The following is a 16,776-nucleotide window of genomic DNA, read 5'->3' on the forward strand; positions in this document are numbered from 1 at the left end:
GTAAACTGGGTTTGCCTGCCCATCTTCGAATACCTAACGCCTTTCATGTTTCTCTACTCCGTCCCTTCATTCTGAATCGGTTCCACTCAGCACTCCCTAGGCCAACGTCCGTAGTGGCAGAAGCTGGAGCGGAGTTTGAAATCAAAGCTATTCTTGACTCTCGTTATCTTCATAAAAAATTACAGTACTTGGTGGACTGGAAGGGTTATGGTCCTGAGGAGAGAAGTTGGATTGGGGCTACTGAAGTAACGGCTCCTCGTCTGATTCGGATCTTCCACTCCAGACATCCGACTAAGCCCGGGAAGTGTCCAGGGGCCACTCCTGGAGGAGGGGGTACTGTCACGAACCTCGGGCAGCGGCGACCGCGCTTGTCCCTGCGGGTGGCCTGGTCTGCCCGGCGCCTCTCTTCCCCTGACGGTCTCCGGCTTCAGCGGCGGGTCGGCGCTGCTCTCCGGCGGCTTCCCGGAAGCAAGGACGCCGCCATCACAAGCGAGGGCAAGGAGGCGGAGCAGGTCTGACGTCACCTGCCTGCTCCGCCAATCAGGCTAGGGCGGGGAATTTAAAATCAGATACCAGGCAGAGATCCGGTGCCTGAGTATCTTCGTTTCTCCTGCGGAAGCTGTGATTCCAGAGCTCCCTCGTCCCTGCAAGCATCCTGTGCTTCCAAGCATCCTGTGCCTCCAAGCATCCTGTGCCTCCAAGCATCCTGTGCCTCCAAGCATCCTGAGCCTCCAAGCACCTCCGTGCCTCCAATTATCTCTGTGCCTCCAATTACCTCCGTGCCTCCAATTACCTCCGTGCCTCCAATTATCTCCGTGCCTCCAATTATCTCCGTGCCTACAAGCACCTCCGTGCCTCCAATTATCTCTGTGCCTCCAATTACCTCCGTGCCTCCAATTATCTCCGTGCCTCCAATTATCTCCGTGCCTACAAGCACCTCGTGCCTCCAAGCACCTCGTGCCTCCAAGCACCTCGTGCCTCCAAGCACCTCTGTGCCTCCAAGCACCTCCGTGCCTCCAAGCACCTCCGTGCCTCCAAGCACCTCCGTGCCTCCAAGCACCTCCGTGCCTCCAGTTACCTCCGTGCCTCCAGTTACCTCCGTGTCTCCAAGCACCTCGTGCCTCCAAACACCTCATCCCTCCAAGCACCTCGGTGTCTCCAAGCACCTCGGTGTCTCCAAGCACCTCCGTGCCTCCAAGCACCTCCGTGCCTCCAAGCACCTCCGTGCCTCCAAGCACCTCCATGCCTCCAGTTACCTCCGTGTCTCCAAGCACCTCAGTGCCTCCAATACCACAGTGTCTCCAATATCTCAGTACCCCAGCCTTCAGTATTTCTACAAGTCTTGTCTTACAGGAGACCTTCAAGAATTCCTCTGGGCCTCCCGCCTGCCGTCTTAGTCCTGCATGAGGAAGACCTACATCCGGCCATCTCTACTACGACCCAGTGGCGGTTCCTCTTCCCGGTCATCGGAAGAAGCCCCGAGTCCACAACACTCCCAAACCAGGTCAGTGATAGTGTCAGCACGCTACAAAAGTCGGTTGACGACATGAGACAGCCGGCAAACCAGTTAGTACCTGTCCAGGCGTCTCAGACACCGTCAGGGGCTGTAAAACGCCCTTTACCTCAGTCGGTCGACACAGACCCAGACACTGACACTGAATCCAGTGTCGACGGTGAAGAAACAAACGTATTTTCCAGTAGGGCCACACGTTATATGATCACGGCAATGAAGGAGGCTTTGCATATCTCTGATACTGCAAGTACCACAAAAAGGGGTATTATGTGGGGTGTGAAAAAACTACCGATTAGTTTTTCCTGAATCAGAGGAACTGAATGAAGTGTGTGATGAAGCGTGGGTTACCCCAGATAGAAAACTGCTAATTTCAAAGAAGTTTTTGGCATTATACCCTTTCCCGCCAGAGGTTAGGGCGCGCTGGGAAACACCTCCTAGGGTGGATAAGGCGCTCACACGCTTATCAAAGCAAGTGGCGTTACCGTCTCCTGATACGGCCGCCCTCAAGGATCCAGCTGATAGGAGGCTGGAGAATACATTAAAAAGTATATACACACATACGGGTGTTATACTGAGACCAGCAATCGCCTCAGCCTGGATGTGCAGTGCTGGCGTGGCTTGGTCGGAGTCACTGTCTGAAAATATTGATACCCTGGATAGGGACAGTATTTTACTGACTATAGAGCAGTTAAAGGATGCATTTCTTTATATGCGAGATGCACAGAGAGATATTTGCACTCTGGCATCAAGAGTAAGTGCGATGTCCATATCTGCCAGAAGAAGTTTATGGACGCGCCAGTGGTCAGGTGATGCAGATTCCAAACGACATATGGAAGTATTGCCGTATAAGGGGGAGGAATTATTTGGGGTCGGTCTATCGGATCTGGTGGCCACGGCAACGGCCGGAAAATCCACCTTTTTACCCCAGGTCACCTCCCAGCAGAAAAAGCCGCAGTCCTTTCGTTCCTATAAGAACAAACGAGCAAAAGGACATTCCTATTTGCCCCGAGGCAAAGGAAAGGGTAAGAGACTGCAACAAGCAGCTCCTTCCCAGGAGCAGAAGCCCTCCCCGGCTTCTACAAAGGCGTCAGCATGACGCTGGGACCTTACAAGCAGACTCAGGGGCGGTGGGGGGTCGCCTCAAACATTTCAGCGCACAGTGGGCTCACTCGCAGGTGGACCCCTGGATCCTGCAGGTAGTATCTCAGGGTTACAGGTTGGAATTCGAGAAGTCCCCTCCTCGCCGTTTCCTAAAGTCTGCTTTGCCAACGTCTCCCTCCGACAGGGCGACTGTATTGGAGGCCATTCACAAGCTGTATTCTCAGCAGGTGATAGTCAAGGTACCCCTCCTACAACAGGGACAGGGGTATTACTCCACGCTATTTGTGGTACCGAAGCCGGACGGCTCGGTAAGACCGATTCTAAATCTAAAATCTCTGAACCTGTACATACAAAAATTCAAGTTCAAGATGGAGTCACTCAGAGCAGTGATAGCGAATCTGGAAGAAGGGGATTTTATGGTGTCCTTGGACATCAAGGATGCTTACCTTCATGTTCCAATTTGTCCTTCACACCAAGGGTACCTCAGGTTCGTGGTCCAAAACTGTCATTATCAGTTTCAGACGCTGCCGTTTGGATTGTCCACGGCACCCCGGGTCTTTACCAAGGTAATGGCCGAAATGATGATCCTTCTTCGAAGAGAAGGCGTCTTAATTATCCCTTACTTGGACGATCTCCTGATAAGGGCAAGATCCAGAGAACAGCTGGAGGTCGGAGTAGCACTAACCCAAGTAGTGCTCCAACAACACGGGTGGATTCTGAATTTTCCAAAATCCCAACTGATCCCGACGACACGTCTGTTGTTCCTAGGGATGATTCTGGACACTGTTCAGAAAAAGGTATTTCTTCCGGAGGAGAAAGCCAGGGAGTTATCCGATCTAGTCAGGAACCTCCTAAAACCAGGAAAAGTATCTGTGCATCAATGCACAAGAGTCCTGGGAAAAATGGTAGCTTCTTACGAAGCGATTCCATTCGGCAGATTCCATGCACAAACTTTTCAGTGGGATCTGCTGGACAAATGGTCCGGATCGCATCTTCAGATGCATCAGCGGATAAAATTGTCCACAAGGACAAGAGTGTCTCTGCTATGGTGGTTGCAGAGTGCTCATCTGTTAGAGGGCCGCAGATTCGGCATACAGAACTGGGTCCTAGTGACCACGGATGCCAGCCTGAGAGGCTGGGGAGCGGTCACACAGGGAAGAAACTTCCAGGGCGTGTGGTCAAGCCTGGAGACGTCTCTTCACATAAATATACTGGAGCTAAGAGCAATCTACAATGCTCTAAGCCTGGCAAAACCTCTGCTTCAGGGTCAGCCGGTGTTGATTCAGTCGGACAACATCACGGCAGTCGCCCACGTAAACAGACAGGGCGGCACAAGAAGCAGGAGGGCAATGGCAGAAGCTGCAAGGATTCTCCGCTGGGCAGAAAATCATGTGTTAGCACTGTCAGCTGTGTTCATCCCGGGAGTGGACAACTGGGAAGCAGACTTCCTCAGCAGACACGATCTGCACCCGGGAGAGTGGGGACTTCATCCAGAAGTCTTCCACATGATTGTGGTCCATTGGGAAAGACCAATGGTGGACATGATGGCGTCCCGCCTCAACAAAAAACTGGACAGGTATTGCGCCAGGTCAAGAGACCCTCAGGCAATAGCTGTAGACGCTCTGGTAACACCATGGGTGTACCAGTCAGTGTATGTGTTTCCTCCTCTGCCTCTCATACCAAAAGTACTGAGAATTATACGGCAAAGGGGAGTAAGAACGATACTCGTGGCTCCGGATTGGCCAAGAAGAACTTGGTACCCGGAACTTCAGGAGATGCTCACGGAAGATCCGTGGCCTCTACCTCTAAGACGGGACCTGCTTCAGCAGGGACCGTGTCTGTTCCAAGACTTACCGCGGCTGCGTTTGACGGCATGGCGGTTGAACGCCGAATCCTAAGGGAAAAAGGCATTCCTACCCTGGTAAAAGCCAGGAAGGAGGTGACTGCACAACATTATCACCGCATTTGGAGAAAATATGTTGCGTGGTGTGAGGCCAGGAAGGCCCCGACGGAGGAATTTCAACTGGGTCGATTCCTACATTTCCTGCAAACAGGATTGTCTATGGGCCTCAAATTAGGGTCCATTAAGGTTCAAATTTCGGCCCTGTCGATTTTCTTCCAGAAAGAATTGGCTTCATTTCCTGAAGTCCAGACTTTTGTAAAAGGAGTACTACATATACAGCCCCCGGTTGTGCCCCCAGTGGCACCGTGGGATCTTAATGTAGTTTTGGATTTTCTCAAATCCCTTTGGTTTGAGCCACTCAAATCGGTGGATTTGAAATATCTTACATGGAAAGTAACCATGCTACTGGCCCTGGCTTCAGCCAGGAGAGTGTCAGAATTGGCGGCTTTATCGTATAAAAGCCCATATCTGATTTTCCATTCGGACAGGGCAGAACTGCGGACGCGTCCTCACTTTCTGCCTAAGGTGGTTTCAGCGTTTCACCTGAACCAGCCTATTGTGGTGCCTGCGGCTACTAGCGATTTGGAGGATTCCAAGTTGTTGGACGTTGTCAGAGCATTGAAAATATATATTTCAAGGACGGCTGGAGTCAGAAAATCTGACTCGCTGTTTATACTGTATGCACCCAACAAGCTGGGTGCTCCTGCTTCTAAGCAGACGATTGCTCGTTGGATTTGTAGCACAATTCAACTTGCACATTCTGTGGCAGGCCTGCCACAGCCTAAATCTGTCAAGGCCCATTCCACAAGGAAGGTGGGCTCATCTTGGGCGGCTGCCCGAGGGGTCTCGGCATTACAACTCTGCCGAGCAGCTACGTGGTCAGGGGAGAACACGTTTGTAAAATTCTACAAATTTGATACCCTGGCTAAGGAGGACCTGGAGTTCTCTCATTCGGTGCTGCAGAGTCATCCGCACTCTCCCGCCCGTTTGGGAGCTTTGGTATAATCCCCATGGTCCTGACGGAGTCCCAGCATCCACTAGGACGTCAGAGAAAATAAGATTTTACTTACCGATAAATCTATTTCTCGTAGTCCGTAGTGGATGCTGGGCGCCCATCCCAAGTGCGGATTGTCTGCAATACTTGTACATAGTTATTGTTACAAAAAAATCGGGTTGTTATTGTTGTGAGCCGTCTGTTCAGAGGCTCCTACGTTTGTCATACTGTTAACTGGGTTCAGATCACAAGTTGTACGGTGTGATTGGTGTGGCTGGTATGAGTCTTACCCGGGATTCAAAATCCTTCCTTATTGTGTACGCTCGTCCGGGCACAGTATCCTAACTGAGGCTTGGAGGAGGGTCATAGGGGGAGGAGCCAGTACACACCACCTAGTGGTCAAACTTTTAAATTTTGTGCCCTGTCTCCTGCGGAGCCGCTATTCCCCATGGTCCTGACGGAGTCCCAGCATCCACTACGTACTACGAGAAATAGATTTATCGGTAAGTAAAATCTTATTTTTTGTGTGATTTTGCTGTCAGCACATTCAACTATGTAAAGAACAAAGTATTTAATAAGAATATTTCATTCATTCACATCTAGGATGTGTTGTTTAAGTGTTCCCTTTATTTTTTTGAGCAGTGTATGTTGAAGGCCCGGAAACCGGCTTCTGCTCGGATTTACCATAGGGTCTGGAATTCTTACTTTGCTTGGTGCACATCTAACAATCATGACGCTTACAAGTTTAGTATGGCCAAACTTTTGGCCATTCTACAACAGGGCCTGGACTTGGGCCTTCGTCTGGCCTCCATCAAGGTTCATATTCTGCCTTGTCGGTTTGGTTCCAGAGGAAAATTGCGACGTTACCTGATGTACATACGTTCACTCAGGGTGTGTTGCGGATTCAATCCCCCTATGTCCTGCCTGTGGCCCCTTGGGGCTTGTCGGTGGTTTTGGAGACCTTGCAAGGGTCTCCGTTTGAGCCTCTTGAATCTGCAGTGGCTTTCTCTTAAGGCAGGCATGTCCAAACTGCGGCCCTCCAGCGGTTGAGAAACTACACATCCCAGCATGCCAATGGTGGGAACTTTGAGGTCAGCGGTTGACCGAAAGTGACCTCACCGCTGACCTCAAAGTTCCCACCATTGGTTACAATGGAGCGCATAGGCGCTTCATTGTAACACTGCCGTGTGCCGCCTGTCAGACAGTACAGGAGCACACAGCCGATCAGGAGGGTGCCATAACGTGGAGCTCCCTGATTGGCTGAAGAAACCCACTTAGACATCAGTCAGAGGGGGTTTCTGGCATTCGGGGAAAGGGGTCCCATGTGAAAACATGGGTCCCCTTTCAGCTCGTGGTCGGGTGTCCCGTTTTTTTATTTTTACAAGTACGTGGATTACAAATCGATTATCCGAGGAGCCCTCTACACTGGATTTGGTGAGTAGGATTTTTTCAACAGGTACACCATGGATTCTACTGGAGAAGAGGACCGACCCTCGTGTGAACATAATGTAAGTATGTGTATACGGTGGTGTGTATGTATGCATTAAAGTTATACTTTCAAGGTGTGTGTGTAATGTCTTTATTGGGGTATTTTTTTTAGTACTAGTACTACAGGTACCAGCGGGCCCGGTTTTCCTCCGCATGCTGGTACTTGTGGTTCTCCAAGTACCAGCTTGCGGGGGAGGCTTGCTGGGACTTGTAGTACTGCTACTAAAAACAATATTCATTACTATCAACAAAGGCTATCAGCCCCCCATCCGCAGCCCATTGGATGGGGGGGACAGCCTCGGGCTTCACCCCTGGCCCTTGGGTGGCTGGGGGGAAGGACCCCTTGATTGAAGGGGTCCCCACTCCCCCAGGGTACCCCGGCCAGAGGTGACTAGTTGGATATTTGATGCCACGGCCGCAAGGCACTGTATAAAAGTGACCCCCGGCTGTGGCATTATCTGTCCTGCTAGTGGAGCCCGGTGCTGGTTTCAAAAATACGGGGGACCCCTACGCTTTTTGTCCCCCGTATTTTTGGAACCAGGACCAGGCGCAGAGCCCGGTGCTGGTTGCTTAAATATGGGGGAACCCCTGTCAATTTTTTTTCATATTTTTGCAACCAGGGCCGGCTCAAAGAGCCCGAGGCTGGTTTGGCTTAGGAGGGGGGACCCCACTCAATTTTTTTTTTAAGTTTAAACATTTTTTATTTTTTTTACAAGGTGCACAATGAAGCCCTGCACGGATCTCTCAGATCCGGCCGAGATTTATTGTATTAAAGTCGGCAGTGTTTTACAAGTCACTCACGTAAAACACTGCCTAAAAAAACGAATGACATCGACATCGGAAAAACCGAAAATGCAGAATACGGCAGCTTAGTAAATTAGTCGTAATCAATTCAAAAAGTTGCATATTTACACTTTCGATGTCATTCGTGATTGAACTTTGACCTCAAACGGGAAAATACGAATCTTAGTAAATTTTCCCCAATGTCTTTACCTGTGGAGCCCAGTGTACCTCGCAGAAAGAGATTTAACAACGGTAAGTTCTTACCATAAATCTCATTTTCCCTCTGCAGCTCACACTGACAAGACTGGAAGGGATCCGCAGCTCCTCCACAAGGACTCCACAATTCCTTAGCGGTACCAGGGGGTCATAGTATGGGGGGGAGTGGTGTTAGAATACAAGGCCCCTATTTAGGGTGCTTAGTCTGCGACTCAGCTAAGCTTGGCATTAGCAAGAAGGGCGCTGTTTGGCTGGCTCCATTATACTCTGTGTCTCCCTAGAAGGGCTTTGTGTAGGTTACTTGTGCTTAACCTTTTCCTGAGTGTGTGGGTGTGATTTCAAATTTACAAAGTAGTTTGTTTCATGCACGGTGGAGTGTTTTTCTTCCCCAGGGGGATCACTACAGTGTAATCAGGATAGTACACATTCTCAGACTAGTGGGTCCGAACAAGCATCTTTGGATTCACTAACAGGGATAATCTTGAATATTTCTAATAAATTATCCCAGTATGAGAAAGAGACGCAATACTTAAGACAATCTGTGGATGACCTGATGAATTGAGATTCAGGCACCACTAAAGCGTACACTGGACCAAATCCTGCCGGCTGACACTGATGACATTGTGTCAGACGCAGAGGAGGGTGAGGTGGACTCAGTGGTGGGACATGCAACTCTGTCACAGGGGGTACAGGCTCTGATAGAAGCTATTAGAGACGTCCTGCAAATTCCTGATAAGGTGACAGAGGAGGATGAGGAGTCTTTTTTTAATGTAAAAAGAAATCCTCTGCTACTTTTCCTGCATCAAAAGAGTTGAATTCTCTGTTTGAAGAAACCTGGGTTAATCCTGATAAGAAGTTTCAGATCCCTAAGAGATTACTTATATCCTTCCCTTTTCCTCAGGATGATTGGAAAAAATGGGAAAACCCAGCGATTGTTGATGCATCGGTATCTAGGTTTTCACGTATGATAGTCTTACTGGTCCCTGGGGCAGCCTCCTTACAGGACGCGGCTGACCGCAAAATTGAGACCACTCTCAAATCCCTGTACATAGCTGCTGGGGTGGCCCAAAGACCCACTACTGCTTGTGCATGGATCACTAGGGACATTGCTAAATGGTCAGGTAATCTAATTGATGGGTTAGTTTTCTTATCCAGGGGGGAGATACTTTTACTCCTACAACATATAAAGGACTCTGCAAATATTATGGTGGAGGCCATAAAAGAAATTGGCTTGACTAACGCGCGCACCACTGCCCGTGCAGTGTCAGCAAGCAGGGACTTGTGGCTACGCCAGTGGACTACGGATGCGGATTCCAGGAAAGGCGTGGAAAGCCTACCATTCACAGGCGAGGCCCTGTTTGGAGCTGATCTGGATACGTGGATATCCTAGGCTAAGGCGGGTAAGTCTACATACCTTCCTTCTTCAGCCCGCCCAGCTAGGAAGACCTACTCTGCTCCAACTCTGCAGTCCTTTCAGTCAACCAAATTTAAAAGTAAAACCAAAGGTTCTTCTACAGCCTTCAAAGGCAATAAAGGTAAACCCAGAAAACAAGCAATTGCAGGAACAGAACTCTGGTTCTGCTTCCTCAAAGCTTACAGCATGATGGTGGACCGCACTGCCTGGGAGAAAGGCAGGTGGGAACCCGATTAAAATATTTCAGTCACATATGGGCAACGTCATGCCAGGATCCCTGGGTCAAAGATCTTATTGCCCAGGGCTACAGACTGGAGTTTCAGGAACTTCCACCTCACAGATTCTTCAAATCAGGCATACCAGCTTCTCAAGAAGCAAGTATGACTTTACAGGAAGCAATTCAAAAACTGGTACAGACTCCGGTCATTGTTCCACTTCAACTGCAAAACAAGGGTTATTATTCCAACCTGTTTGTGGTACCGAAACCGGGCGGTTCGGTAAGGCCCATTTTAAACCTCAAGTCACTGAACCCGTACTTATGGGTGTTCAAGTTCAAGATGGAGTCTCTAAGAGCGGTGAACTCAGGTCTGGAGGAGGGGGAATTTCTGGTGTCTCTGGATATCAGGGATGCGTACCTTCATATTCCGATTTGGCCACCTCATCAGCTTATCTAAGGTTTGCATTACAGGACTGTCACTACCAGTTCCAGGCCCTGCCATTTGGCCTCTCCACGGCACTGAGGGTGTTCACCATGGTAATGGCAGAGATGATGTTTCTCCTCCGCAAACGAGGAGTGAACATAATACCGTACCTGGATGATCTGCTGATAAAAGCACCATCCATGGAGAGGTTGTTGAACAACATTGCCCTCTCAACCCGACTACTCCAGGATCACGGGTGGATTCTGAACCTACCAAAATCTCACCTGGAACCAACACGGAGGCTTCCGTTCCTGGGAATGATACTGGATACGGAGGCACAGAAGGTATTCCTTCCATTAGAAAAGGCATTGGTAATCCAGTCGATGGTGTGGGACCAACCCGGATATCAGTGCATCTATGCATTTGTCTTCTGGGGAAGATGGTAGCCTCTTACGAGGCACTGCAGTACGGAAGGTTTCACGCAAGGCCCTTCCAGCTGGATCTGTTGGACAAATGGTTCGGATTGCATCTTCACATGCACCAGAGGATACGTCTGTCACCAAAGGCCAGGATTTCTCATCTGTGGTGGCTTCAGACTTCTCACTTGACCGAGGGCCGAAGGTTTGGGATTCAAAATTGGATTCTGCTAACCACAGACGCAAGCCTCAGAGGTTGGGGAGCAGTCACCAAAGGGGAACAGTTCCAAGGAAAATGGTGAAGTCAGGAAACCATTCTTCCAATCAACATTCTGGAACTAAGGGCCATATACAACGCCCTTCTACAGGCATCACATCTTCTTGAAGATCACGCTTTTCAGGTTCAGTAGGACAATGTGACGGCGGTAACGTACATAAACCGACAGGGCGGAACGAAGAGCAGAGCGCAGCAATGTCAGAGGTAACAAGGATTCTCCTCTGGGCAGAAAGACACGCTATGGCGTTGTTGGCAATCTTCATACCGGAGTAGACAACTGGGAAACAAATTTCCTCAGCTGACACGACCTCCACCCAGGGGAGTGGGGCCTTCACACGGAGGTGTTCAGGTGCTTGACACCTCAGTGGGGAATTCCACAAATCAACATGATGGCCTCTCGTCTCAACAAGAAGCTCAAGCGGTATTGTTCCAGGTCAAGAGACCCACAGGTAGTGGTGGTGGACGCTCTGGTGACTCCATGGGTCTACCAGATGTTGTACGTGTTTCCACCACTTCCATTGCTTCCAAGAATTCTCAAAAGAATAAAAAGGGAAAAGATTCAAGCAATTCTCATTGCTCCGGACTGGCTAAGAAGGGCCCGGTACGCGGATCTACTGGAGATGCTCTTAGAGGATCTGTGGCTTCTACCTCTTCACGAGGATCTTCTACACCAGGGGCCGTTCGTCTATCAAGACTTACCATGGCTACGTTTGATGGCATGGAAGTTGAGCTTCAAATTCTAGCCTGGAAAGGGATCCCGGACAGGGTTATTCCAACATTACCACCGTACATTACCACCGTATTTGGAAAAATTATGTCTCTTGGTGTGAGAACAGGAAATTTCCTATGGTGGAATTTCAACTGGGACGTTTTCTGCTTTTTCTGCAGTCAGGTGTGGATGTGGGCCTACGTTTGGGCTCCATAAAAGTCCAGATTTTGGCCTTATCCATTTTCTTCCAGGAACAATTGGCTTCTCTCCCTGAGGTGCAGACATTTTTGAAAGGGGTTCTGCACATGAAAGGGGTCCATCACAATGTTGGCCTTGGCTTCAGCAAGACGTGGCTTTTGAAAGGGGTCAATCACAATGTTGGCCTTGGCTTCAGCAAGACGTGTGTCGGAGCTGGGGGCGTTGTCTCACAAATGCCCCTATTTGATATTTCATGAAGCTAGAGCTGAACTCAGAACTTGTCAGCAATTTCTTCCTAAGGTGGTGTCTGCATTTCATATCAACCAACCTATTGTGGTTCTGGTGGTTACCGACACCTCAGATACTTCAAAGTACTTGGATGTTATGCGGGCTTTGAAGATCTATGTGAAGCAGATGGCTCGTCACAGAAAATCGGACTCGCTGTTCTCTATGATCCCAATAAAATTGCTCAAATCAGTCTATTGCTCGCTGGATCAGGCTTACTATCCGGCATTCTTATTCTACGACAGGTTTGCCAATTCCAAGATCTCTACAGGTCCACTCTACTAGGTCGCTGGGTTCTTCCTGGGCAGCTGCCCGGGGTGTCTCCGCTTTACAGCTCTTCCGAGCAGCTACTTGTTCTGGTTCAAACACGTTTGCTAAGTTCTACAAGTTCGATACTTTGGCCTCTGAGGACCTTCAGTTCGGTCAGTCAGTTCTGCAAGACCCTCAGCACTCTCCCATCCGGTTTGGGAGCTTTGGTACATCCCCATGGTGCTAAATGGACCCCAGTATCCTCTAGGACATAAGAGAAAATAGGATTTTAATTACATACCGGTAAATCCTTTTTTCGTAGTCCGTAGAGGATACTGGGCGCCAACCCAGTGCTTCGTGTTTTGCTGCAATGTTACTTGGTTAAGTATTGTTGTTAGTTTAGCTGTTGCTGTTCCAGTTCAAGTTGGGTTAGCATGGCTTTTCTCTTGTTTTGTGTTTCCTGGTTCGAATTTCACCACTGTCCTTTTAAATCCATCTCTCAAAGTATGTCCATCTCCTCGGGCACAGTTTCTAGACTGAGTCTGGTAGGAGGGGCATAGAGGGAGGAGCCAGTGCATAATATTGATTTCTTAAAGTGCCCAAGGCTCCTAGTGGACCTGTCTATACCCCATGGTACTAAATGGACCCTAGTATCCTCTACGGACTACGAGAAAAGGATTTACCGGTAGGTAATTAAAATCCTATTTTATTTCAATATGCTCTCAAATGGTAACTTTCCATCCTGGAAAATGAAATGAAATTAGTTTAGTTTAAAGATAGAACATATAATCCCAGCAAAGCCAAAACGATGCAGAAAGTGTTTGTTGCCAGTCATAAAGGGGTTAATAAAGCTTTCTATCAGTACACATGTGTAATGCATTTAGTGTGTGCACTGCTGTCATCTAACGTGACCTCCTTTCTGATCTCATGTTAAGTTTGGTATTAGCATTAGTTTCCTGCTGTTCAGTGTCAGTGGTTTCACCAGGTGTTTAAACAATTTAAATCATTGCTTTTATCAGCATCCTCTCTGGGATTCTCTAATCTTTCTTCATTTACAGATTTTCCCCAGATGGAAGACTAATCACCTCATGCAGCGATGATAAGACTGTACGAATCTGGGACACAACAAACAGAATTTGCATTAACACCTTCATGGATTACAAAGGGTAATTATGTGTGGTAGCTAAGTGACACTAGGAAGTACAAGCATCAACACAGAAGGAACTCAACCACCGGAAAACATCATTACTGTTCATAATTATTATTCTTTTATTTAGTGTTAACACATTCTGCAGTGCTTTACAAAAAATGCTTGATTATTTACATTTGTACCTGCCGAGTGGAGCTCACTTTTTAGTTTTTTTTTTTTACCCCACAAACACACAACATTGTATAAAATACATACTCGCATGCACATACATATACACACACTTACACTAACTTTGGGGTACTAATGAAAAGGGCAGGAGATGACGTGGGCGACGGAGGCACCCACAGCAGGATATTATGATTTGCGTGTGTGCAGGAGGGTACAGGGCTAATATGATGCTTCGCCACATTGGATACTCAGAACACCTTATTCCCCACCCTCTCCCCAGCATGTGCCACTTGTATATGGTGTTGAATGTGGGAGGTATTCAGTGGCGGATCCAGCGGGGGACGACAGGGGCATTCACCCTCCCTAACATACTCAAGCCACTCTTACTGCTGCCGGGCTGGCAGGAGTGGGCTCCCCCGCCTCCGGTGATTGTCCTGGAGTAATCGTTGTCCCCCGCTCTGGGTTGCACGGACACTCCACGCTCACATCCTCTCAGCCAGCGGCTGCGCTGACTAGTTCCGCCCACCGCCAGCGAAGTCAGTCTCCTCTCCCTGGGCTGATGGCGGCAGAAAATGTGCTACGGGAGAAGCTGTGCACAGAGAAGGCACCTGCCGAGGATCCGGTGCTGTCCCTGCAGGATATGCTGGAGGAACCAGAGGGCGATGCCCTGGAGAAGTGAGCCCAGCGCTGTGCAGGCGGGAAGTAACGCCGAGAAGTTCTCTTACCCAGAGGTAACAGGGAGATCCCTAAATGCCTGCTCCCCATCAGCCTTTATGTGAGAATTGGAAACAGTAGTTGATAGATCTTGGCATGGGATATAGACGCGCGCGCGCACACACGCACACACACATACATACATACACACACACACACACACACACACACACACACACACACACACACACACACACACACACACACACATTCCAGCTTATTTTAGTATAGAGTGTCACATGAGGTACAGCCAACGCATTTCATCCATCTGACTTCATCAAATCGTTTAACTTTTAAACGGCATCTTACCTATGCCGAATACTTAGGGTCTAGCTGACACCCTATAATAAGAAAGGAGTGTCTGTATCGTGTCAATAGTGACAGTTTATTCACACCCACCTGTGGCGCCATACTCCTGTTGTCTCTCTGTCTGTCTCTCTGTTTGTCTCTCTATCATATATATATATATATATATATATATATGTGTGTGTGTGTGTGTGTATCTCTATATCCCATGCCAAGATCTATCAACTGCTACTACTCTAACTCTTATACCATAAATCAAGAAGCAATAGCACAAACGGCAGACCTAAAATGCATCTAATACGCAGACGTTAGCCACTAAGTTCCCACTGAAATGCTTGTTCTGGAAGTCCTTTGTTCTAATCGATGTGACTTTATAATATAACATTGATCATAATGAATTGTCGCAATGTGCGATAATTTACCCACAGCTACCGGATTATTACGCACATTCTTCTGACCATTTTGACCACAAACATGATATTGTCAACTTGTCCCGTTCCTGAATGGCACATATGGCTGTTTTCCTTCTCTATAGTACCTTCTTTTTCTCTGACGTCCTAGTGGATGCTGGGGACTCCGTAAGGACCATGGGGAATAGCTGCTCCGCAGGAGACTGGGCACAGCTAAGAAATATTTAGGACTACCTGGTGTGCACTGGCTCCTCCCACTATGACCCTTCTCCAGACTTCAGTTAGAATCCTGTGCCCGGCTGAGCTGGATGCACACTAGGGTCTCTCCTGAGCTCCTAGAGAGAAAGTATATTTTAGGTTTTTTATTTTACAGTGAGATCTGCTGGCAACAGACTCACTGCAGCGAGGGACTAAGGGGAGAAGAAGCAAACCTACCTAACTGGTGGTAGCTTGGGCTTCTTAGGCTACTGGACACCATTAGCTCCAGAGGGATCGACCGCATGGAACCGGCCATTGGTGTTCGGTCCCGGAGCTGCGCCGCCGGCCCCCTTACAGAGCCAGAAGCAAGAAGAATCCGGAAAATCGGCGGCAGAAGACATCAGTCTTCACCAAGGTAGCGCACAGCACTGCAGCTGTGCGCCATTGCTCCTCATACACACTTCTCACTCCGGTCACTGAGGGTGCAGGGCGCTGGGGGGGGGGACGCCCTGAGAAGCAATAAATACACCTTGGCTGGCAAATATATCACAATATATAGCCCCAGAGGCTATATATGTGATAAATACCCCTGCCAGAATCCATAAAAAAGCGGGAGAAAAGTCAGCCGAAAAAGGGGCGGAGCTATCTCCCTCAGCACACTGGCGCCATTTCTCCCTCACAGCTCCGCTGGATGGAAGCTCCCTGGCTCTCCCCTGCAGTCTACACTACAGAAAAGGGTAAAAAAGAGAGGGGGGGCACTAAATTTAGGCGCAATATACATATAGCAGCTATAAGGGGATATAATTTAGTTAATCCCTGATTTATATAGCGCTCTGGTGTGTGCTGGCATACTCTCTCTCTGTCTCCCCAAAGGGCTTTGTTGGGTCCTGTCTTCTGTCAGAGCATTCCCTGTGTGTGTGTGGTGTGTCGGTACGGCTGTGTCGACATGTTTGATGAGGAGACTTATGTGGAGGAGGAGCAGGTGCCTATAAATGTGTTGTCACCGCCTGCGGGGCAGACACCGGAGTGGATGGACTTGTGGAAGGAATTACGCGAAAGTGTCGACTCCTTACATAAAAAATTTGACGACATGCCAAATGCGGGGCAGCCGGCTTCTCAGCCCGTGCCTGCCCAGACGTCTCAAAAGTCATCAGGGGCTCTAAAACGCCCGCTACCTCAGATGGCAGGCACTGATGTCGACACGGATACTGATACCAGTGTCGACGACGAAGAGACTAATGTAATGTCCAATAGGGCCACTCGTTATATGATTGAGGCAATGAAAAATGTTTTACACATTTCTGAGGTGACCCCAGGTACCACAAAAAAGGGTATTATGTTTGGGGAGAAAAAACTACCAGTAGTTTTTCCCCCTTCTGAAGAATTGAATGAAGTATGTGAACTAGCGTGGGCTTCCCCCGATAAAAAATTGGTAATTTCAAAAAAATTACTAATGGCGTACCCTTTCCCGCCAGAGGATAGGTCACGTTGGGAAACACCCCCTAGGGTGGATAAAGCACTTAAAGCATCAAAAATAAGTGCACTGTCCATTTGTGCCAGGAGAGGGTTATGGACCCGGCAGTGGACAGGTGATGCAGATTCTAAAAGGCACATGGACGTTTTGCCTTATAAGGGTGAGGAGT

General features: G+C 48.7%; 1 protein-coding gene across 7 annotated transcripts in view; it reads left to right on the forward strand.

The window, feature by feature from the left end:
* Positions 1 to 16,776, forward strand: part of POC1B (POC1 centriolar protein B) — a 462,304-nt gene that overhangs the window by 163,978 nt on the left and 281,550 nt on the right. For 6 of the 7 annotated variants that reach the window (XM_063927654.1, XM_063927653.1, XM_063927652.1 and 3 more), the window contains one exon: positions 13,246 to 13,353. The exons of the other annotated variant lie outside the window; for it this stretch is intronic. In XM_063927654.1, coding sequence (XP_063783724.1) covers positions 13,246 to 13,353 — 108 coding nt within the window. The remainder of the gene's footprint in view (positions 1 to 13,245; positions 13,354 to 16,776) is intronic. 7 annotated transcript variants of the gene reach the window in all.

The sequence above is a fragment of the Pseudophryne corroboree genome, chromosome 6, assembly GCF_028390025.1.
Source record: "Pseudophryne corroboree isolate aPseCor3 chromosome 6, aPseCor3.hap2, whole genome shotgun sequence".
In the NCBI taxonomy this organism is placed as follows: Eukaryota; Metazoa; Chordata; class Amphibia; order Anura; family Myobatrachidae; genus Pseudophryne; species Pseudophryne corroboree.